The sequence below is a fragment of the Rhinolophus sinicus genome, chromosome 16, assembly GCF_057876585.1.
Source record: "Rhinolophus sinicus isolate RSI-liver-muscle chromosome 16, RSI-T2T, whole genome shotgun sequence".
Lineage (NCBI taxonomy): Eukaryota > Metazoa > Chordata > Mammalia > Chiroptera > Rhinolophidae > Rhinolophus > Rhinolophus sinicus.
The window spans coordinates 165091563-165115232 of record NC_142516.1 but is presented as its reverse complement, the minus strand read 5'-3'; the positions used below and the strand labels follow the sequence as shown (position 1 = coordinate 165115232).

The 23670-nt window shown below is 32.2% G+C and overlaps 1 protein-coding gene across 15 annotated transcripts in view; it reads right to left on the bottom strand.

Moving 5' to 3' along the window:
* The window catches only part of MYCBP2 (MYC binding protein 2), a 244475-nt gene that overhangs the window by 61940 nt on the left and 158865 nt on the right, over window positions 1–23670 (bottom strand). For 11 of the 15 annotated variants that reach the window (XM_074329400.2, XM_074329402.2, XM_074329405.2 and 8 more), the window contains 8 exons: window positions 21778–21893; window positions 19691–19788; window positions 18910–19026; window positions 18065–18205; window positions 9148–9222; window positions 6284–6508; window positions 5260–5392; window positions 1811–1933 (listed from right to left, as the gene is read on the bottom strand). In XM_074329400.2, coding sequence (XP_074185501.2) covers window positions 1811–1933; window positions 5260–5392; window positions 6284–6508; window positions 9148–9222; window positions 18065–18205; window positions 18910–19026; window positions 19691–19788; window positions 21778–21893 — 1028 coding nt within the window. The remainder of the gene's footprint in view (window positions 1–1810; window positions 1934–5259; window positions 5393–6283; window positions 6509–9147; window positions 9223–18064; window positions 18206–18909; window positions 19027–19690; window positions 19789–21777; window positions 21894–23670) is intronic. The other 4 variants (XM_074329404.2, XM_019738128.3, XM_074329411.2 and 1 more) reach the window with 3 other exon arrangements.

The following is a 23670-nucleotide window of genomic DNA, read 5'->3' as shown; positions in this document are numbered from 1 at the left end:
AGCCATATTCCCTAAATATAATAAAGCTTCATAAATGAAAATTTCAAAAGAGGCACCAACAAAGAATAGATTTATATGGAAAGAACTATGCACACAAGCTACATGTCTTTATTTAAAAAAAGTTAACCTTGTATGTTACAGAAAGGGTTTTAGCAATTATGGAGAATTTTATAAAATGGTTTTAAAGAAAAAGAATTTTTGCAAAAAATAATTTCTTGATCTTGGATAGTATAAAGAGTTAAAGAAAATGGGAACTATTGTTAAAGGTAATGTTAAATTGTTAAATAAAGGTTAAATATATGTAATCAGATTAAAGTTTATTATTTCTTTGCTACATCTATTAATAAATATTCTAAAAGCCTATTAATAACTACATGCTATTTTTGAGCAATAGTAGCAAAATCACACTTTTAAAAAGTAGTAATTATTTCTGTTTAATACACATTGTCAGAAATGTTTGCATCTCTAGAAAGTTGATGTTTATGATGTTTTAAGAAATTATATTTTAAAGACTGATTTAAAGTAGCCACCAGTATAATTCAGACATTTTAGAGACTGAAAGCATACAATCTGAATTAAACATGGTTTAAAACAGATTACTATAGAAGTATACTAGTGGTAAGTAAACACTGAGATTTTAAGGATTGACAATGGTAGAGGGAAAGGGACATGAAGAAAATGCCACCAAGAATTTATCCTACTTAAGTATGACAATCTAGCTTTAGCTGAAATCTGAGCCACCAGAAACAAGCGAGCATATAGTACCCAAACCTGCAGAATAGACCAACACAACAGAGTAGGGAAAGCCCAAGAGAAATCTGTGTCTAGGCTTCCTTCATAAAAATACTTTGTGGAAAGTAATAAAGATATCAAACAGAAAGTTGTTTTATTTTAAATTGACTATTTCCTCTATATTGATGTAATTTTGTATTTTGCAGACTATTTCATTATTTCACTTACTCTGCAAGTCAGGTATATAGTGAACTGTATTTATTTCTTGAAATCAAATCCTGTGAATTAATTTAAATACACTTTAAAATAAGACTACTTCCATGGAGGCTGTCTTCTCCCTCTTACCCATCATACAACTGTACGCTAACTGCTGACAATATGGCTGATTTTCATGATTCAGAACATGAATGTGTCTGAATTTGCATACAAATGAAATTCTGGATGAAATTCAGGTATAAATTATGTCAAAATAACTAATGTTTGGATTGTCCATGATGCTGATATCTTCCATTAATGCAGCCAAAAAAGTAGTATACATTTTATATTAATATGGTTTAGGTTTTTATTTTTGTTTTTACTACGTTGTCACTTCTTTATAAATACCAAAACCATACATATCATGTCATGTTATTCTAAGGTAACTAAGATAAACCCAGTTAGACATAAAAACCACACAAATTTAATGAAGGTCATGTGTAATATTACTTAAAAATATTAAACATTTTAATTTTAAATAGATCATTCTGGAAAGTTCTTTTATGCTCATTAACATTACTCATAAAATAATAAGATGAGACAAAAAAGTTCATTTACTAGATATAGTGACACAAAGTCTTTATGATGTGAATTCAAAATGTGTCCTTAAAATAGGAACAAATAGGCAAGAATTCCTATAAATTTAAGGTTAAACTGTTAAAAATAATAATATAAAAGGAACACCTTCGTAAACATTGATTGTTAGTTTTCTACGAACAAACTTTAAAAAAGTTTTTTGGTAAACAGTAATAAAAATGGATAGAAGAGAAGGTAATAAAAATACTAAAGTTAGGTAAGTAAAAGGCTACTTTTAAACACTTACCTTTATTATTTCCAAGTCCATAATCAAATCCTTGGGCACTGCAACTCGCCCCTTTATTAAAAGCTTGTACTGAGAAAGGGCTTGGAGGAGGAGTTTGAGAATTTTGATCCAGAAGAACTTGTTCTACAATAAAAGGCATAGCTATACAATTAGTTTCTTATGTGCTATGACCTATTCATAGAATAAAGAGAAAATTAGAAAGATTTTATGATGGACAGACTTTAAAGTAACCTCACATTTAGATTTGATACGTTTACTAATTAGGGCACTGACACTGACAAAATATATAACAAATCCTTGTTTTCATTTATCAAATATACAGTTAAATTTGGAAATGGGATATGTTCTTATGGAGTCAATTTACTTTTATTGTGGCAGTGTATATAACTGAATGTAGACTAATGTTTCTGGACCAGGAACTCATATTTGTAACAAATTTTATACAAGGGCATTTTATAAAACAAAAATGGATATAATATAAACCAGATAACAAAATATTTTCCGTATCAGTATTCAAGGAGAAAAAAGTCTTCAAAATGTCTAAGTATATGGTACCACAGGAAATTTTGACTTGTAAAATATTTTAAGTTCTGAATGTGAAATTATGGAAAATTTAACTTTTAACTTATTTTTACTTATTATATAAGGATGTTCTACCTAAATAATAATAAAAAAAGATAAACCACATCATGTAATAAGGGCTATTAACACATTTTGAAGTCAGCAAATGTATCAGAATTCTTATTTCAAGAAGGAAATGGCCAATATTTTATCTAGTTTACAAATGGCAAGAATGCAACATATGAATGAATACTCTGTTACTCCCCAACTAACAATCAAGTAGCTATCACATTCTATCTGATATAATACTATAAACACGAATATCCTAATAAAATAGTCATATTAATGCCAGGTAAAAAATAAAATAAAATCTGCTAAAATAAAATCTGCTAAATGTAAAGTAAGGTAATGTAATGTAAAGTAAAAAGGAGAAAAAAGTATTTATCCCTTTAGAATAACATTATGAAAATGAAGTGTTTTAAATATATTTTTTAAAAGCCAATATTCCTTTAAATAGAAAAAAGAATTAGAAGAACATGATGGAGTGTTTTCTTCCACCTGAAAATCAGAATTCTGCTGTACCAGTATTACTGTATGGTCTAACCCTTTACAAGCATTTCTAGACTTTTTTCAACAAATCAGTCATAGCACTTCCCTTAGGCAATGCTCTTCAGTATAAGAATTTCAGCAATGGAATATTTCTTCTGCAAAATACCCGTGAGCAGTCATGTGAACAGAAAAGACAGCTTCGCACTCACCCTCTAGACTCAGAATGGTCTAGCACCCAGTGTGGAGTCTATTTTGACCACAGCAGTAACTTTGCCTACTAGGTTTATCTATGGATATCAAAGGCCAATAACAAATTTTTACAAAGAGGAAAGCTTTTGTTTTACTTATACTACTTTATATGAATAAGTTACTATAGTGCCAAATCCTCTTATTTAGATATTAAATATAGTTACATACTAATACCAATGAGCAGACTATTTGGATACTACATTGACTAATCTTAGTGGTTTTAAGGCACTAATTATCATTTCTTTCCTATCACCCCAGGTTTTGTTTAAAAAATTAAGACTCGGGGATCAAATATATGGTGATGGAAAGAGAACTGACTCTGGGTGGTGAACACACAAGGTGATATATAGATGATGTATTACAGAATTGTACAGCTGAAATCTATGTACTTTACTAAGAATTGTCACCACAATAAACTTTAATTAAAAAAAATTAAGACTCACATGACTGTGTGTGTGTGTGTGTGTGTGTGTGTGTATTCCTATACACATTAAAATATTTAACAATTTATGAATATGTAAGAAATACATTGTAATATGTAGTAAGTATATTATAAATGGGAAGGTCATTCTGTAAAATGTCTGATTTATGTCAAATGAAGCTTTTTCTTTTTCAAGACACAATAAAGAATAGTTCTACCATCTCAGAACATCATTTTATGACCACATCATCTTTAGGTAAGAAAAGTTTATCTGTAAAGACAAAGGAGGGAGTAGATTCTCAAATTGTGTTCAGTGGATTATTGATGCAGTATGGTATGCTGTAATGAGCACATATTTTGAAATATAAAAGAAGATTTTGGCTCAAGCGTTAAATCTGCCATGTATCCAATTGTATAACCCTAGGTAGGTCATTTTAAATGATATGAATTTTAGTTTCTTTTCCTATAAAACGAAGATTATATAACCTATCTCAAACACTTATTGTGGGGGAAAAGAGGAGATGGTTTAGTGTGTAATGTCAATAGAGCTACATGTACTTTGTCATCAATGCAAGTTTCAAAACTTTCTTGAATCTATTTATACTTATGGCCATATTACCTCTTGGATAAGGAGTATTGTAAGTTCATTCTGTTTTGGATAAAGACGCATGTCCTTGTTCTTTATCTGAGATTATCCTATAATTTTGGAGTTTGGTAGAAAAGTCTATGCTTGACTTATCTATTTATTTTGATGCCCTAATATTTTTGTGACTCAACTTGTAGAAAGAAACTTAGCAATTAGTATGTGTGAAAACTGTTTCAGAATTAGGAATAGACAGATATAAACCCTGTTCCTGTCCACAAAGGACTCACAATCTGTGTATGAAGAAATAAAAATTAACTTTAATATATCAGTTTTGTCCCAGTGGTGAATACAGTTCATTAGGAACACAGAAAGAATTCTTGACTCTGCCAGGATCAGTTAATAATGATCAGAAATAAAGCTTCACTAAGTGATGATGTGGTCTGAACTTTGAAGAATAAGTTTTTGCTACCAGGAGAATGAAGAGAGGGACAAAATGGAAAATCTTAAGTTAAATGAGAACATTGCTGAAAAAGGTAAAATGAATTTAAAGTTGAAATTCTAACAAAATAGGAAACCCCCAAAAGATGCTCTGCATTTATTCAGTGCTTCATTCCTGAGAATGAAATTCTCAATCAAATGAAATTCAAATTCAATCGAATGAAATTCGATTCAATTCAATCGAATTCAATCAAATTCAATCGAATGAAACTGCCTAGGGAAAGTACTACGACTGGTGGTTGAAAACCAAACTTCCATTTAGTGGTAGAAAGTGTAAAACATTCAGTCCTGGACTGGCACAGAAAAATGATAATGCAAATCATAGTAATGAAATAAAAAGCATGTTTTACAAAGATGGATTCATATGTCCTACATTTTCTTTTAATTCTCTTCTTTGATGTGCATTCATTTAGTACCTATATATTTCACAAATTTTAGCAATTACAAGATTTTTTTTAACCCTTAGTTTTGCTTTTGCTTAAAAAATAAAAACACAGAAAGCTCTTTACAAAAAAAAGAAATACATTTTAAATTTCTGCATTTCAAAGGTTAATGGGAATAAATCACAAATTTAAGCCAACTTGCCATCTTCATGTCGGAGGTACTGGTTTCCGCCTCTGTCTCTAGCTAAGGACCATGCCTCTCCTTCATCACTCTCACAGAACTCTACCATGCTGTTCTTATCCAGCTGCACCCATGTCCCTTCAGAATTGGTTACCTAGTACATAACAAAAAGCATGATTGATTGGCTTGATTCTTTTAGGGCATTCAGGCTGAAAATGAGCAAAATGTTTAAGAGTTTGATTAGTGCAATTATTCCAATAAATATCTACCATGAAATTAAGTTTCTGAAATTAAGACCACAGCCTGAGGTAAGACAGAAATCAATAAAAAGTTCTGTAAAATACTGCTTCTTTATGACCTCAGTTAAAATAATAATTTTTAAGGCACAGATAATTCCTAAATAATTTTAAACATTACCCCAAAACACATGGCTTTTTTTTTTTTTTTTTTCACCTAAAATGTCACAGCACAGCATACTCTATTGTTTAGTTTGGTAGTGCCTATAATGCTACTTGAAAATGACCCTGACACTGAGAAATAGCATGACACACTACATCTTCAAGCTCATCAGCTGAGGCAAATGCCACAGTTGACAAAAGAGTAATTTTATTTGCTCAGGACTTCAGTGAGACTCATGAATGGGAACAAACAAAAAGGAAACCCTTTGTATACATTACATCTCCATACCAATCCATAGCAAATATTTTAAACTGCTGTTAGTCCATTACAGTGTAGTACATTTGCAATAATAAAAAGATATATGCAAATACCAAACATTTATATATACAACACACATCATTTTAAACCAACTTAACCTCCACATCATTTTGTTAATGTATTATTTTCATGAGGATAATTATGAGAATAAAATTAGTACACAAGAAGCACAGAAAAATTACATTAGTATTTTCAATACAAATAAAGAACGTGAACATTTAAAAACCTGGGATGGAAATGGCAACCTTTGGAAGAAAGAGATAGTATATTTGGTAGTATTATATAAAAATGAGTTTCTTAGAAGTCATGAAGCTACAAGAATCCATACCTCTCCCACTGCTTTGACTTTGTTTCCCAGAACTAACATTCCAATGGGGATACCTCTAAGGTTAGGGCAGCTTCTGATGTTGTGGCCGGAAGGTCCCGTCTTCACTACCTTGTACATGCCTGGCCCTCCTCGCAAGAACGGCATCTCTTGTTCTTGCATTGTTGCTTCCTGTGGGCAGCAGGAGTTCATGTCTTTGAAAAAGTCATCAGTATTAGTTTTAGGTTCCTGAAAATTTGAATAGGAAAAAAATAAATAAACAAAATACAATCTATTATCACTTCCAACATATTCCTAGTAACATCTTTTACAATTCCATAATACAGTCAATTAAAAAAGAAAATACATTTCCAAAGATAACCAAAGAGTTAGTCACCACTGTCATTAAAGAATCATTCAGTTTTTCAATGCTGAATAATAATTTAAATAAAGTTGAGGAGAAGAAACTATAGCAGGAGAGCAACTGAACCCCAGGCTTTTGCCCACCACAATTTGAGAAATACAGTAGTACTTGATTTTTCTTTCGTCTTTTAATGAAATATTTAACAGTAGGAGAAACAAAAATAATTTCCTATGTGAACCACAACTGAGTAATTTTGAATCATTAGTACTGTATTACTGTATGTTGATATGGGTTAAAAAGCCAAAATCTTCATTACCTTCTACTTATGTCTGTAACAATTACATATAAATAGAGATAATAGGTGTGAAGACTCTGGAGACTTAACTATTAACAGAGATAACAATGATGAAAAAAATGGGCATAAAATACTGCTACATCTTAATATTTACTAGTTATGAAAGAAGTAAGAATGTTTATAAGATTTTAACAACTCCTGCTTTCTTAATATAGGACAAATAAAAATGTCTTGCTACATTTCCTAGGCCATTACTAAACAATGATAAATATTAATGCTATTAGAAAAAGATGATTATACTTCTAGTAGCGAGGAGAGATTACCATTAAAGATGAATTTTTATGTAAATATAATACGTTTGGATATAAAAGTTACTTCTAAAATGAAAGAAAAGAATGTGCCCTAAATTTTCTGTTGAATCTTAATGCTGTGATGAAGTTGTTTCCTATGTGAATGCAATGGGGAAAAAAATAACCTATTTGCTCTTCCTCCCAAGTAAATGTAAATGAAAGTTCCACACTGGGGCTTCTTCCATTGTCATCATGAGTCCTTTAAAACCAACTTAACCTCCACTTTTAAATACAGTCATATACACTCTACAAATTGTTTTACATTCAAATAAAGTAAAAGATGATCATAATGGAATGTACTCAAATATTAGATTAAAATTAATATTTAGTAATGTTAGAATAAAAAATGAAAAACCACTAACATGTTATGCAAGATAAAATATTATTAAATAGTTCTGTCCCTATAAATAATCTCATATTAAGGGGTATGTAAACATGTCCATTACATAGCAGAAAATTCAAAATAAAATCCTGATGTTAAGAAAACGTGGATTCAAGAATTCTCTGTATCTGTGACTCTAATTCAATATATGGTTGGTCACGGAAAATTTTAGAGCCACTATTAACCTTCACATAATATATTGTAAATTTCATCATGGTACTCAATAACCAATTTTTATTTATACAAATATATACTACGGACAATATTTATTTACGTTTACTGCAATCATCATACCATATTATCTAAAATTCTTTAGGTATATATCAGCAATTTAATATTAATGAGAATTTTAAATAATTGGAAAATTCAGACTTGATTTACAATCTAAAATAACCTTAAAATACCCATTTTTTATACCCACGCATGTATACCTGTAAAAACTTATATATATACACAACTACATGAATACAAAGAACACTCAAAATAAAAATGGAGAGTAAGGTTTGAACTTTATTTAAATTGTGCTACTATACTCACAAGAGTTTCAGTAAATATTGTAAAATGTCTACGTGTCAATAATCAATTTTAGTAAATATATCATGCTATTTCATAGTTGGAAGAGGCAAGTTAGTCCTTACTGCAACTGATTTTTTAAAAAAGTTACACGGTATGACATCAAAAATCACAAGCAAATATTAATAGATTTAGCAAAAAAATAATCTCACTGGTTTTTAATGCTACAACTAGAGCATTTAACTAAGTATAACAGTATTTCCAACTTTTGATCATTTAGGGTAACATCGAGAGATAAGTCTTGGCAAAAACTAATAATTGCAAGTTATTCACTGAAAGGCAATGTATGAAAACTTTTATTAAAATATTTAATATTTTATTAAATAGTTAAATAAACTATATAATAAATATAAAACAAAGTCTATCCAATTTTTTATACTAAATAGTATAGAAAGATCTAATGGACATAAAATCACAACTGTGTCTTTCATTCTCAAGTAACCCTAGAATATATGTTTTATTCAATACAGGAATGTAAGATCTGGCACCAGCATATAAAAGTGATGAACTGCAATGTTATTTTTTTCTCTATATATTCCCTCCCCATTCTCAGATGAACACTCAAAAGGGTATTGTGAAAAAATAGGAAAACAAAGAAGTGCCATAGGGTTGGGACTCTCCCATCTAAATAAGCTTAGTTCTGAAAAGGCTGGACTTGGATATAATTGTTGGAGAAGATAATCATAAAATTAAACATATTAAATTTGAAGTCACATAAAAGTTTAACTTAAGTAATAATACATTCTTTGGCAGAAGTAGACAGAAAAGGATTGATTACAGGGGAAACTCAACTGCAGCTCTTTGTATAGATCTTTTGGGGTAAAAAAAATATTAATCTAAAGCAAAGGCTTCAAAGGATATAATGTAAATCTGTTATACATGCTAAAATACCTGAATAATGTATGTTCCTTACAGTTAACTCACCTGGGGAAAAAAAGCTTTGGAAGTCCATGAAAATACGTCCAAATCCCTGACTCCTTGGCTAGCATTAAAGATATTCTGAGCGACAAAGTTTAAGAAAGAAAAATATCAACAAAGAAAGGGAACAGGTATCAGCTGCAGAAGATGCGTTCATAGTAACAACATAGTTCTGTACTCTAGCACCAGCACTGAAATATTATTTTACTAAAGGGAAACTGAAGCCACCTGAGTAAAGCACACATCAAGGAAATTCTGATAAAAGAGTTTTTGCCAAAAGCTCTCCATGGATATAGTGTGTCATGCCATTTGCTAAAATTAAGAACCAGACATTGATTTAAGGCTTAAGACAGTCAATGCAAGAAGGAAACCTTAAAACTCCTTTAACAACGTATCTGTTCTAACACAACCCAGAATTGTTTTATGACAGAAAATAGTCTGTACTTTTATAAAGAAAATGTGAATAATATAGATTGTATAGATAGCTCAACTATTATCATGAATAATAATGGCATGTAGCATAAGTGAACTAGTTATCACTTTTTAAAGTACAAAAAGAAAAAAAGAAGAAAGTAAAAGAAAAAAAATCTAAGTCATTTTTCAATTTCCCTCTGTTCTATAAATGGAAAAAAAAATCATTTGAAAATGTTACCAAGAGCTGTTAGCAATATGTTTAGAAAACATACAGAAAAACATACAATCTGAATCTTTTATCAAAAGACAGGCCTAGCTTTCTCCATTTCAAAGTTTAGGAAATGCACAGAGCATTTAATCACATGTTAAAGTCTAAAAATATTTTGTTAATAACAACCAATCCACAGTAGCATGTTCCCCCCAAAATCAACACTTTCACAAAACTGTTATAATGAAAATTTAAATGATACACATTCTACACAGATATATCATGCTATTGAATATATTTATTTAATCTGAAATTAAAATCTTTCTAGTAAGTAGCAATTATATAATTTACTGCTCATGTGATAAATGGTTATTATGGACAAAAAAGAGGATATTCAAATTGTTAATAGATTCTGTCATCATTCAAGACTTCAACACAAAGGAAACAACACAATTTCCAACCAATTATAAGCCATTTTAGATGACAATTATTTTAATATTCGCTAGTTCTGTAGTTTACTTATGTATATATGTATATAGGTGTAGACACACACCCATATACATACATATAGACTAATTCATAAATTTAAGAGCCAGAAAAAATGAGTTTCCAATAATATGCCTACAACTAAATGTAAAACAAAACAAAACCCCAAACTAAACCTCCCTCCACACTTGAAAATGGATAGAGAGTAGGGTCCTTTCTCTTTAGGTAAAGTGGAAACATGTTGCAAAGCATTTTGAAATGCTTTTTTGAAGAAAAATATATCCTTACTGGTTTATCAATGCATGTAAGAATTTGTGAAATATTTGCCCAATGGTTTTTCTCCACAGAAAATGGTGGTGCAGATCTTTCACATAAAACAATATCAAGATTTTTCAAATCATTTTCTATTCTTTAGCTTAATTTTTTTTACTAAAAGCAATGTGAATAAAAATGCAGATGAAGTTAATGATAAGGAAGCAATGTACTGACTGACAATATTTGAAGCTTGTACTTCTCTTTTATTTCAATGTGTAAACTTAAATGCTTTCAAAGTCTGCGTACTAGTTAACATGTACAAGCATACTTTAAAGTGATGCAACTGCTAACCATGGTAATATATTGCAATTAAATCCATTTGTACATGTTAATTATATCAAATTTGACACTTTTTGACTTTTGTTTTGAATTTACAGAAAATTCTTAGTCTGCACTGATTTACTATAAGATTATTTTCAAAATGTGGTAACCTAATAAAATTATATTGATCAGGAATGAAAAAAAAATGTACCAAATAGGAAGCTGGAGTTTAAAAACAGACTTACAGTTTTCTTTTGAAAATTTAGGAAAGTTAAGTTAAAGATATGAACATGCATAAAAATACTAATTTCTCCAAAGTCTTAATTTCTCACTATTAAAATATATAAATTAGCTTTCATATTGTATAATTTCACAGATTAATATGAACACCACTATATGTATACGTATTTGTGTATATATACACACACACATACAGACATATTTACAAAAATCTAAATCATTTTATTCTAAAAGATTATTTTAAAGGCAAAAATATTCTGGCAAGAAAATTAGGAATTAAAGCATATTAAAAACCTAACTAAACTAATGAACATCAAATTGCAACTCTAAGCTGATAATCTTTCAAGGCACAGAAGAGAGTAAATAAGTGAATAATTTTCATGGTGAAAATACATGACCAAAGATGCCAAAAGCTCATGTAAAAAAAAACAATGCTAATTCTTCCACTGTGCTAGATAAGCACAGAGTTTAGAATTGCCATTTTTAATGTGAAAAAGGCAAAATATCCTGGAAAATTAAACACAGCATATATGAGTATACAAACCATTACAATGTTATTTTAATTGCCTAAATCTCATTCTGATTAGGAAACTTAAACAGCAAGCTCAAGTGTGAAATGAAGCTTTTGACAACCATTTGGACAGCACGTTTTCAAACGGTGTATTAAGTAAATATTAGTAATTACTAGGATTCAAAAACAGGTTATGTCTACACACACACACACACACACACACACACACACTTGTTAACAAAACCAAGAAATTTGGGGCATGTTGAAGCTGTTGACTACCAGGCATCAGTAGATATTTCAAAAGAATGAAACTGGACATAAAATGCAGGAAAACACTTTCTAATGTTACCAATTACCCTGGGTAATACTGTAAGAGACTGCCAAATTATATTTCTCCTTCATCTCCTTCAAATCTTCGGGATCTCTCAAAATTCAGAAAAATCAACCTATTTTCTATATGTGAACACCAATCAGCCTAAGTAGGTGAGAAGTGGTTTGTATAGATGTATTGAGATGTTCGGAAACCCAAGTTGCTTCTGCAAGAATTCAGACAATATGGGCATTATAAAGATAATCTGACAAACACTTCAAATGAGGTGCTATCTACTTTCCTTGATAGAAACTTTCTCTACTATTTAACCTCCTTCACAATGTTGAAGAACTCATTTTTGATAAAGTATCCACAGAATGGTGCCTCTAAGTTTCAAATCACTGATATCTCCTATTCTAGACGTAAACTTGTTTTAAAAAACTTTAAGATCTATTCTAGGCAGTCAAATGTCTCTCATGTCATGTGCATAACTAATTTTCTTTTTTACTTGTATTTTTCCCTGATATATGAAATATCCTTCTAGCTTACATTCTGTAGTTTCCAAATCTTTAGAATTTTAATTTTCAATCAACATTCCCCAGGTATGCCGTCTCAGGCTGACTCATGTCACCTTTAACATATATCATGGTATTCATACTCATTCAACCATTAAGGCTACGAATACTCATATTTATTTAATTTGGGAGCTTTAGGCAAAGTAATAGGATTTTTATAGGTATATTTATTCCTTTATAACTTTATTAATCCTTATCTCTCCATTAGACTAAAGCAGACTAAACATAAAAGCATGGGCTTTAATCACATCAACTGGAATTCCAGAACCGTTTCTACTTGTGATCTTGGGAGAGTAGCTATCTTTTGTCATTAGAAAAATGAGAATGATAAAATACTTAAATTCACAGGGTAACACAGAATTAAGTGACAGAATTAAGCTAAGGAGCATATATATATGTGCTAGGAATTATTTTAAGAAGCATAATCATACCAAATGCCAGGAATTAAAATTTAGTATTCGACAAATGTGAAAGCCTACTGTATGCAAAAAGTAATACTTAACACTTCAGAAGAAACAAATATGAGTAAAAAGGGATCCTTAATGAGTCCTTACCCTTAAGGAGCTTAACAACAGAAATAAGAGGTATTTAAATACAAATTGGCTGAAGGCAAGAAAAACAACTAAACATTATGGGTAGTTGGAGAAAGAAATAAGCCTTTTCAATTTTTACAGACAAAGTGCTACCTGAGAAGGGAGAGAAAAACCTAATTGCCCCAGTACTTACATGCATTTTATTCCCAATTCTTTGTTTCATTCATATCAACTATTTATCAGTCCCATAACTTGTGACAGTTAATACTCTATTTAGAAATTCATTCCCATCAAATATATGGAGATAGAAAGAGAACTGACTCTGGGTAGTGAACATACACAATGTGATATATAGATGATGTGTTACTGAGTTGTACACCTGCAATCTATGTAACTTTACTAAAAATGTCACCCCAATAAACTTTAATTAAAAATAAAAAAAAAAACAGAAAAGAGTCCTTCCCTTTTTCCCTGCAACTTTTCTTCAAGACCTCCTCAAACGTCACCTCCTGAATGAAGCCATTTTACAACTTATCACAATGCAACTTAATTATTTGAATATATTAATAGTATGTCTATCACATTATATAGTGAGTACCTCAAGAGCAAGAACTGCACTCCATCTTATTTATTTTGTATCCCTCCTCTCTGTCTCTCCACCCAATATCTACTTCCCAGCTTAGTATTAGGTACAGAATAAGGACTCAATAAACATTTGTTACATGAACAATTATATAGCTACAGCATTACTGGGAAGTACAGATGAGAAAAGCGTCATGAGAAGTTTTTGAATGTGGTCAACCAGGAAAATATGAGAAAAATTAGGGAAAAAAATGGAAGCAAAAGCATTCTAGATAAATGAAACAACATACAGATTGCAAGACGTAAAATTGAACACAGTGTTCTAAAAAGGGCAATAAGTTCTACTAGACCATGAGCACCTAACAAAAAAGGAATTGCATCCTGCATATTTATCCCTATTCTTCCCATTAATTTAAAAAATATTTTTAAAAATACAGTCGTAATATGAATGTCTAATTCTATTTAATCTCTACACTAGAGCATTACTAACGTGCCAAAAGAGAGTTAAAGTCCCATTTGATATTAAGTTGGGATGTCATTATTTCTTAGTAATGATATTTAATGGAACTATTGCTCGCTCTGCAGGCCAAAATTTAGCTAAATACATATTTACAGTGAAAACAAGAGTTCTATAATATGAATAAATAAACAAGATAGTGCAACAAAAATCACTTTAAAATTTATTCTAAATAAAATTTATGGAAATATTTTTTACGTAGTTCATCAAATATTTAGTCAGAGTTTACACTTCCAACCCCCACCCCCACTCTTCCCAACAGTTGACTTGAGTCAGGATAGAAATAAGGTACACACACTGATGTGAATGTAAAATTGTCTTAACTTGAAAAGGTTGAAGAGGTAGATGTAAAAATATATGAAGGCAACTTTTTGGTACTTGTGCTTCTTAAGTTAGCGGCATTAATCCTTGGTTATTTCTAATTTTATTTCAAATTTCCCAGACTTCATTTTCTTTATTTAGTTGATTTATTCACAAAGGACTGAAGTAAAAGGGAGAATATTTGTAGTGTTTTTTCCAGTACGAAATGTAGTAAGAGATGCAAAGGAAGAAGTAGCAAGAGCATTTATTTAGCTGTATTAGTTCCTTTAGGGGATAAGATGGAATTATTATTCCCATTATAGAATATCATTGTTCCCTGTATGTCCGATCTTGTTTAGCCCTCCAGAGTACGGTACTCATTAAAAACTTACTGAGAGTAGAAATAGCCAGCCCCTGTCCCTATAGACAAAACCTTGGAAAATTAGCCTGTTCTTACAGTGTTTCCCCAAAAATAAGACCTAGCCGAACAATCAGATCTAATGCGTCTTTTGGAGCAAAAATTAATAGAAGAGCCGGTCTTATTTTACTATAATATAAGACCAGGTATAATATAATATAATATAATATAATATAATATAATATAATATAATATAATATAATACAATACAATACAATACAATACCAGATCTTCTATTAATTTTTGCTCCAAAAGACGCATTAGAGCTGATTGTCAGACTAGGTCTTATCTTCGGAGAAACAGGGTACCTATGCCAGGTTCTGACTCTGTGTGGGTACTCATCTAACATGGTATTGAAGCAACTTTACATCAGATCTGTTTGGAGCCATAGACTAGCTAATTTTGCTACACCATATCCGCTGTCATTAAGTCACCACATAAAATATAAATCCTTGTTCTCTTTTTATACCCAAACTGCTCTATGCTTCTCCCTGATGCAACATCAAACTATCCCCATTCGTCCCATGACTTTATATTGTGTATCTAATGGGAACGTCTTCCAACTATTTCTTCCTGTCCATGTAGATAGTCAGGGAACTGCCTGGCCTTTTAGTTCTTAGACTTGGGCAGTTCTAATGGCTGTTACTTCAACTATACTTCAGCTACCCTTTCATATTAATGAGCCACGCCATTCAATAAAAAGCTCTTACTATGAAATCAAATTCAAACATTCTACTTTATCACACAAACTGCCTATATCCTTCCAGCTGTTTAACTACAGTGCACTCACTATTTGTTACAGGATTTTATTAAGTCCTCCAAGTCCCTTGGGCCCAGCATTTGTCCTTTCACATTCTAACTTAGACCGGATCCCAGCTGGTGATCTCAACTGCTTTTCCATTACGGATCCATCCAATGGCCTCACTGAGTAGTTAGTGGCTCAATAATCCCCAAACAAGTCGTTGTACATCAGATCCCTCTTCTATTTCAGTATGTATTATTCCAAATTTTTACGACATTTCTAAACCCTCTAATTTAACTAATTTGTTTCAATCTCAGCTGATGGCTTTCCTCTCTTCTATTTTATGGAAATATCATGGTCTCCTTCAACCTCTTCCCTTCCTCCCTCCATCCCTAAAAACTTATTTACTGCCATACATAACCCTTCCTCCTTCACAGAAACCACTCTTCAAATATGGCCATAGATCCATTTTCTCCTCCTTTTAAGACCTCAGATTTTTTTGATTTCTTTAATCTACATCTGTAATTTACCCTTTTTCTACTGTTGTCTTTCCTTTAATTTATAAAAACCTCAAGTCACTACCATCCTTAAAGTAAAGGAACCAGAAAAACCTCAGTGTTCTTAATGACACCACTCAGTTATTTACATTAAAATAGAACTCATGTCATTCTTAAACATAAAGAAAGGCTAGAAAATACCAAAAGTCACTTACTTCATTTTACTTTCTCTCTCTAATATTCTGCATCTAGATTTTTCAGGTAAGTCACTGACAACCTCCTCATTCACATTCTGGTGCAAACCCATCAACAAGTATCTATATGGTTCACTCTTTTTAGCTTTCCCTCCTACCTTTGTTACTGCCCTTCTCTCGCCTCGAGAAGACAGTCTACTACAAACTGGCTCTTAGATGGGGTATAAAAGCATCAAATAACAGCACCAAGTTTCCAAAATAAAAGCATGGGACTTAGAACTTCAACACACAGCACTTCTTGCTCTTCCTTTCTACTTTTGTTCATCTGTCTAACTTCCTCCCTCAAAAGCATCTCCTCAAACGAACAAACAAAGGAATTAGAAAAAAAAAATTTGGAATGGGTGAGGTAGTAAAGATAATATAATGCCTTACTAAGAACTTAAAATATACAAAAGTATAAATTGGTGAGAATTTCAAAAATAAACTGTAAACAAAAGAAATAAAATGGCTATTAAGGTTATGTCCTTTAAAAATATAATTTTCATAATCCTGAGGAATATTTGGTTACTATAATTGAAAAATGGTCTCAAACCATTTAAGGCCAACGTTTTAGCCACATACAATAGATAATTATTATCTCTCTTCCAGAGTAGTACTTCTTTTCTACAGGGTCAATTTCCTTTTCATTTTTACCTACAGATACAAATCTGAGGAAAATTTAAGATCTGGTTTATTTAAAATTTTACATTTTAATTATAGATTTGTCATTAGCTTAATTTCAGTAAAGCAGTAGTAGGCCAACACTCTCCAAACTTTTTCATTACACATTAGTAAAAAATATATATGGGTATATCTCTCCCCACTGTACTATTATAAAACATATACAAAAGAATATAAAAAAGAATGAGATCAAGAAATATAAATAGAAGTTCCCTACTTCCTTTCCCAAAGAATCATCTTATATAACCACCCCTTTGGAGAACATTATTCTGGATTGTCAAGGAGAAAAATAACATATTGAATTGTTTGATGTAAATAAGCTAACTTTATGCACTGATTTTTAAGAAATTCAGCTGTTTAAAATACTAAGGTTTCTTAAAAGAAAATTTTAAGTTAAGTGTTATTTATTACCAGTGTCATAAGGAGTGATGACAAAAATGAAAAATTATATAGTTTTCTGTTTAAATTATAAAAAGAGTGTGGGTTTACTATCAGATTTAGTGACTGTAGCCATCTTGTGAACACTGGCTCTAAGGATTCCACTGCATTTGTCAAAGAGGATCAATGAATTCTCTCAGACAGGAGGATTTAGCTTCAACTAGAACACTACAGCAACAAAAGTTTAAAAATTCATCTTATTTTAATACAATAGTATTACAAGTCACAAAAGAAAAGATTCAAGCTTACACACAACACAGAGAATTAGTTACAAAATACAAACATAAAAAACAAATATGTTATACATGTTTTTCAATGTATGATAATACTGAATTCACAAATTTTAGCATGGAATTCATTCCAAATAGTGACTGAAAAAGGAAAACAAATATGCAACCACTCTCATTCCTTACCTCTTTGAAAGGAACTCAGTTGACCTAGTTTTAATTTACTACTTTCTGTCTATGATGGATCATAATAAGTATTGAGATCCTTAACCTTGCCAAACTTCATTACACAGAAGTGCTCAAGAATTCAAGCACTTTAAAGTAAAAGCTATGTAGTTGTGGTTTACCTCAGAACTGAGAAGCCTTAATTAAAGAAAGCCCTGTGATGAGGACAGAGTGTTCCTATAATGCTTTTGAAAACCTCCTGTTACTTACGTCAACAGGGACCAGAAGACTCTTGCCAAGATGCTGATTAAAAGAGAGGCACCAGGCTTCAGTGTAACCATTCATGTTAGGAACATACTTCTTTATTGTCTCATCATTCAGTCTCAGCCATACACCATCATCATTGTGGATCTATGGGAAATAAGCAACAAAAACAACCATGCCCTCCTGTACCTCCTATGAGGCTAGCAAAGGCTGGAAGACTACAAAGCTAGTAAATAATGGTGCACATGGAGATGAAGCATCTAGTTTTCTACAGAATGTAAGTAAGAGAGAATCGTTAAGGAAAAAAGCAGCAAGGTAGGCCAAGCAATATGATAATTCACATGGTGAGATTGTAAAAACAGTACCACTTAGGAGTAAAAGCTCAAAGAAAACACACTTTAAGACAGTATAAACATAAAATCGGATGGTTCCCAAAAGAACACAAGTTTTCCTTCCCCTCAATTTAGATTTTAATAATCAGAAGTTACTTGGTTGTATTATTAGAACAATATACTATCCACGTTAAAGCAATATAGTAAACACATTTAAAAACAAACAGAAAATTCAAGAAACACTGTACCTATTTTCACTCTGTACTTGTACAGGTTCTGACTACTACGTTAACTGAGTTCCTTTCATGTTAAAAATATAATTTTAGTTACTTTTTTATTGATAAAGAAAAGTAAATGAAATGTCTGAAACACAACGAACACATTTTGCCAAACAATTTTCCAAACACTGCCCAAACTGCTTAAAATATATTCTAATAGAAAATTTAGTAACATTATTGTGCAAACAATACAACAACGTTCCGTCCAAAATTTATTCCCAGGTGTTTCTTTAAAAATTACCTCATCTATAAAAGTGATGGTTCCATTGACTTTCACAACGCCTATCTGCTCACTCTGAAGGGAAGGGTGGCTTCGGATACGGAGCCCTGCACTGTCCTTGGCCACAAATTTTCGAACCTGAGAAAGGCAAAGACAGACAGGGAAAATCATGGAACACAGATCTTATAAAGTAACAAGAGATACAATTAAACAAATTTGAAAGTATTATTAACTCCGAGAAAGTTTCCATAATTTTTTGTAACTACTTTTCCGTGGTTTATTTATAACAACAGAACTTTTATAAGTATTAAAATGTGCATTACTGAAAAAAATTATAAATTAATATATATTTATAATTTTGAAGATATGATAAAAAGGAGAAAAGAGCTATTTTTTTTTTCTTTTTAGAAAGGCATAATATATATTCCTTTTTAATAAGTAGTTTACCGAAATTCCTCTACTTACGCTGAGGAAATTATTCTTAGCAGCACAGGATACTTTAACCTTGCAGACTTTATACACTTCAGTAGTCTCTGTTAGTTGTAAATTATCAATAATAGAAAGTACACAAGGCCTATAAATTACTACAGCATTACACAAAAAAGCCAAAAAGTACAGGTCCTACAATTTTGAAATGATTAGAATTTCCATGAACTTCTCTTCAAATTTACTTAGGGATCTTTAGAATTCAAATACTGAAACCAAGTACAATATCAGATGTTTGATGGCCACCTTGAAGCATCAATGAAGAAAATTTATAAATTTTTGACAGATTAGGGCTCTGATTTCATCCTCCCCTAACCTTGTTTGGTTGAGGTTCAGTCTTTGGTTTGACCAGCTGAGTTCCCGGTGGTATCATCCCTTTGGGTGGGTCCTTTACTTTCACTTCTAGGCCAGCATCTGTAAGAAAAGGAAGGGAACTGTAACATTTGAGAATACAAGAGCCTTAAACCTAACCCATTCACAAGTGATTTGAAACAACTAACACAAATATCTGAATTCTGCCCTTTTAAGAGAATTGACATTTACAGCTAAAAAAAGAAATATTTGAGAAATGGCCCTGGGATTCCAAATGGGTGTCTTAGGGGTTCAAGGAAAAGAAGAGGGGCTCACATTCTTTAGCTGGAACATATGAAATCATACCAAAACAATAATAAAAAAAGAAACACTCATGTGATTAAACATTAGCTCACAACATCACATCAGAGTACCACTTGTCTGTACCAGTCACCTCTATGAATAACAGGCAGCACGACATAGTGGTTAAAAGCTGGGGTTCTCCCATTAGATTGTCTGTCTTGTTTGCTCCCACATTTGCCACTATTTGACTCTCTGTGCCTCAATTTTTTCATCTATAAAATGGGAATGGGAATACCACCTACCTCACTAGGCTGTTGTGAGAATGAAATGATTTAAAATATATAAAGTGCACATAAAACAATGTTGGATATATTACTAAGTGCTCAATAAATGTTAGCTATTATAATCACAATTATTCTAATGAATTATTATCTGTCCTTGCCTGTGGTCAAGCAAGGTCCCAGCCTACTGACAGTTTGGTCACCTTGGGAGAAAGTTGACTTAGAAATAGAAAGGTAGGGAAGAAAACGGATGATTCCAAGTAAGTATGAATCCTTTTCTCTAATTTCATTAGAAAAAAAAACAAATATAAGTGGATTTTTTTAAATCTACTTTGTATCAGTTTCCCTCATCCCACTATTAGTGACGATGAAGTCATTCGTGACTATTTCCACTTTGGAATTCCTGTAATTTGTACCTCTTGAGTGTCGTTACTTATATTCTACTTGATTTTGTTTGCCTGTTTTATCTTGCAATCATCAGTAAATTGTTAATACTTGCTAGGAATTGTCTCACCCAAAACAATGTTTTGTTCAGAACCAATAACAGTCTTCTGAAATAAAGGGTTTACCGATATGCTGAAATAAAGGAGTGTGTAGCAAAGGCTGAGGATAAAGGTCTCTGGAGTAGTATAGATGAATTTGATATACCTGATTTTCTATAGTTACATTAATGTATATTCTATACACTTACATCAATGTAAAGTACCTCTTCGCTTTCATTGTAAAAACAAACTACATATACCAGTTACCCAAAGGTATTTAAGTGGAGTATTACTTTTATCTCTACCCTGTCTCCCTCTTCCCCAGATGCAAGGGTCTCATGTTAGGTTAAACAAAGACAAGATTCTTAAATTCAGGACTTCTCAGAATCCCTACTATGTTCATGTAAATTGTATGAATGTCTAAGATGAGACTGACTACAAAATACTAGCTTTTCTAAATCTTCCTGATCATAGGAACCCTTTTTCTTCAGGAGCATCGGGAAAGAGAGTATCAAAATAAATTTATATTGATAAACTTATTAGAGTTTTCTCGTTCTACTGTTGTCCTATTTTATATATATAGTTTTAAAATAAATTAAAAGAAAAAAAAAGATTAATGTCCAAAGAAAAAGTAATATAGGTTTCAAAGTTAGTGGTGGATAAAGAAAATTCATTCATTCAAGTACTGAGCTAGGCTGAGAGATCCAAAGATGAACGAATCAGATGGTCTGTGCTCACAGCCAGGAAAGGAAGACAGATATACCATGCGGCGGAGATGAGGTGTGCACAGTTATACAGCAACATGGAGATCATACCTGACCAGTCACATCAGGGAACGGAGAGAAGGACTCAAGAGGGCTATAACGACACCATAATTACAGAATTTTAAGACCGTATGAATGTACTAAATCAGTACTCATTGTAAAAGAGGAAACGAAGCCCCAAATAAGTGATGAAAGCTGTCCATGTCTATGATACAAGTTAAAGGGCAAACTACAACAGAGAGATGATTTTGATTCTAGTTCTTACAACTTAAAAAAAAATACCTATTTCAATGCCATCAATGGTAACATGAATAGTGTAGAGTCCAATAGCCCCTGGAGTCCAATTTGCACAGTAAGTGCCATCATTATTGACACGGATCAGCATATTCTCACTGGGTCTGAAAAGAAATAAAATGAATATTAGAAAATTTACTTTTGGTTAAACAGCTGACAACATCATTAAGACATATAAGCCAACATTTAATTTCTGACTCTATTATTTCAATGAATGCAATCCTACTGCCCTGTATAGTATGCTTTCCTACTCTCCAAAATGAATCAATTTCATTTTTTCTTCCTTAGTTTAAACCTCTGTCAACCCTCTTCCTCACTCTCAGCTGATCATGACATCACTTTCTTCAGTAAGAAACAGATGCAAGAGATACAACTCCAAGTTGCAATCAGATTAATAAACCGACTTTCCTCAACCCTTTCTCCTGTTACGATGGAGGAAGTGTCTGGGGCCTTAGTCAAAGCAAGCCCCTCTGTCTGTGCTGTGAATCTCAGTCCCTCAGCACTCCCATGATGCCAGACTGTACTCTCACTCATCGTCAGTTTCTCCCACTTTACTGGATCATTTCCATTTCTATTTCATCTCTATACAGACTTTAAACCCTCCCACCTTAAACACCTCCTCTTGACATTACAGCCCTTTCAAAAAAGGTCTCATATCTCTTTTCCCATTTATATCAAAACGTATCTAAATAATTGTCTATAATCACCCTCCCCATTTCCTCATTTCCGATTCTCTTCCACAACTTATCCTAACCAGCTTTTGTTCCCAACACTTCATTGCAATTGCTTATGTCAAAGTCATTGATGACTATCACATCCCCAAATTTAATGGTCAGTTCTTCATCCTGAGCAATCTGTCAGTAACACTTGATAGTCAGCAGCTCCTCCCTTCTTGAAATGCCTTCTTTTTGCTTTTGCAACATTCTCCTCGTTTCCCTCTAATCTCACTGGTCACTCTTTCTCAGTGTTTTGTTGGCTTTCTCCCTTCTGACTAACCTTTAACTATGGAATGCCCCGGGATTTGGGTCTAGGTCTTCTTTTTTCTTTGAATAGCAGTTCTCTAGCTGATCATTTATCTATTCCTCTGTTGTAAATACTATTTCATATAGATGACTCTAAAATTTATTTCTTCCCTGAATTTCAAACTGTATTTCCAGTTGCCCTGGAAATACCACTACTTACATAACTCAGAGGCATCTCGGCATCTCAACTGTAATATAGCTAAAGAAGAACTCTTATTTCTCTCTCACCCAGCAAAACAAAACAAAACAAAACAACAACAACAAAAACACGTGCTCATTTTTCAGGCTTATTGATCCTCGTAAAAATCATGACAACTTAGACCAGGGGTCAGCAGCATTTTTCTGTAATACTTTAGTCTGTCACAAGTGTTACATTGTAGTGGGAAAGAACCCACAGACAAAAGATAAGCTGATGAGCAAGGCTGTTTTCTAATACAACTTTATTTACAGAAACAGGCCTGATTTGCCCTGCAGGCCAAAGCTGGCCAGCCCGTGTACTGCTATACACTCCATACTGCTAATGAAGCTGAAGAAATCTACAATCATTCTTGATTCTTCTCTTTCCCTCACCTCCTATTTCTATTCTAGCAGCAAGGCTGTTGGCTTTACCTTCTAAGTACTCGTATAGCCCCAATCCATCCACTTCCTCATTTCCACTGCTTCCTTCCATTCCTAGTCCAAGCCGCTTATAGTCAAACTCATCTCTGTTCCTACTCTTGCTCCCCCACAATTCGTACTCCAGAGAACAGCCAGAGTGATCTTTTAAAAATGTAAATCATATCTCACTCCCCTGCTCAAAACCCTCTAACTAAAGATGCTTAGAAGAAAATTCAAACTCCTTAAAATGGCGGACAAGTCC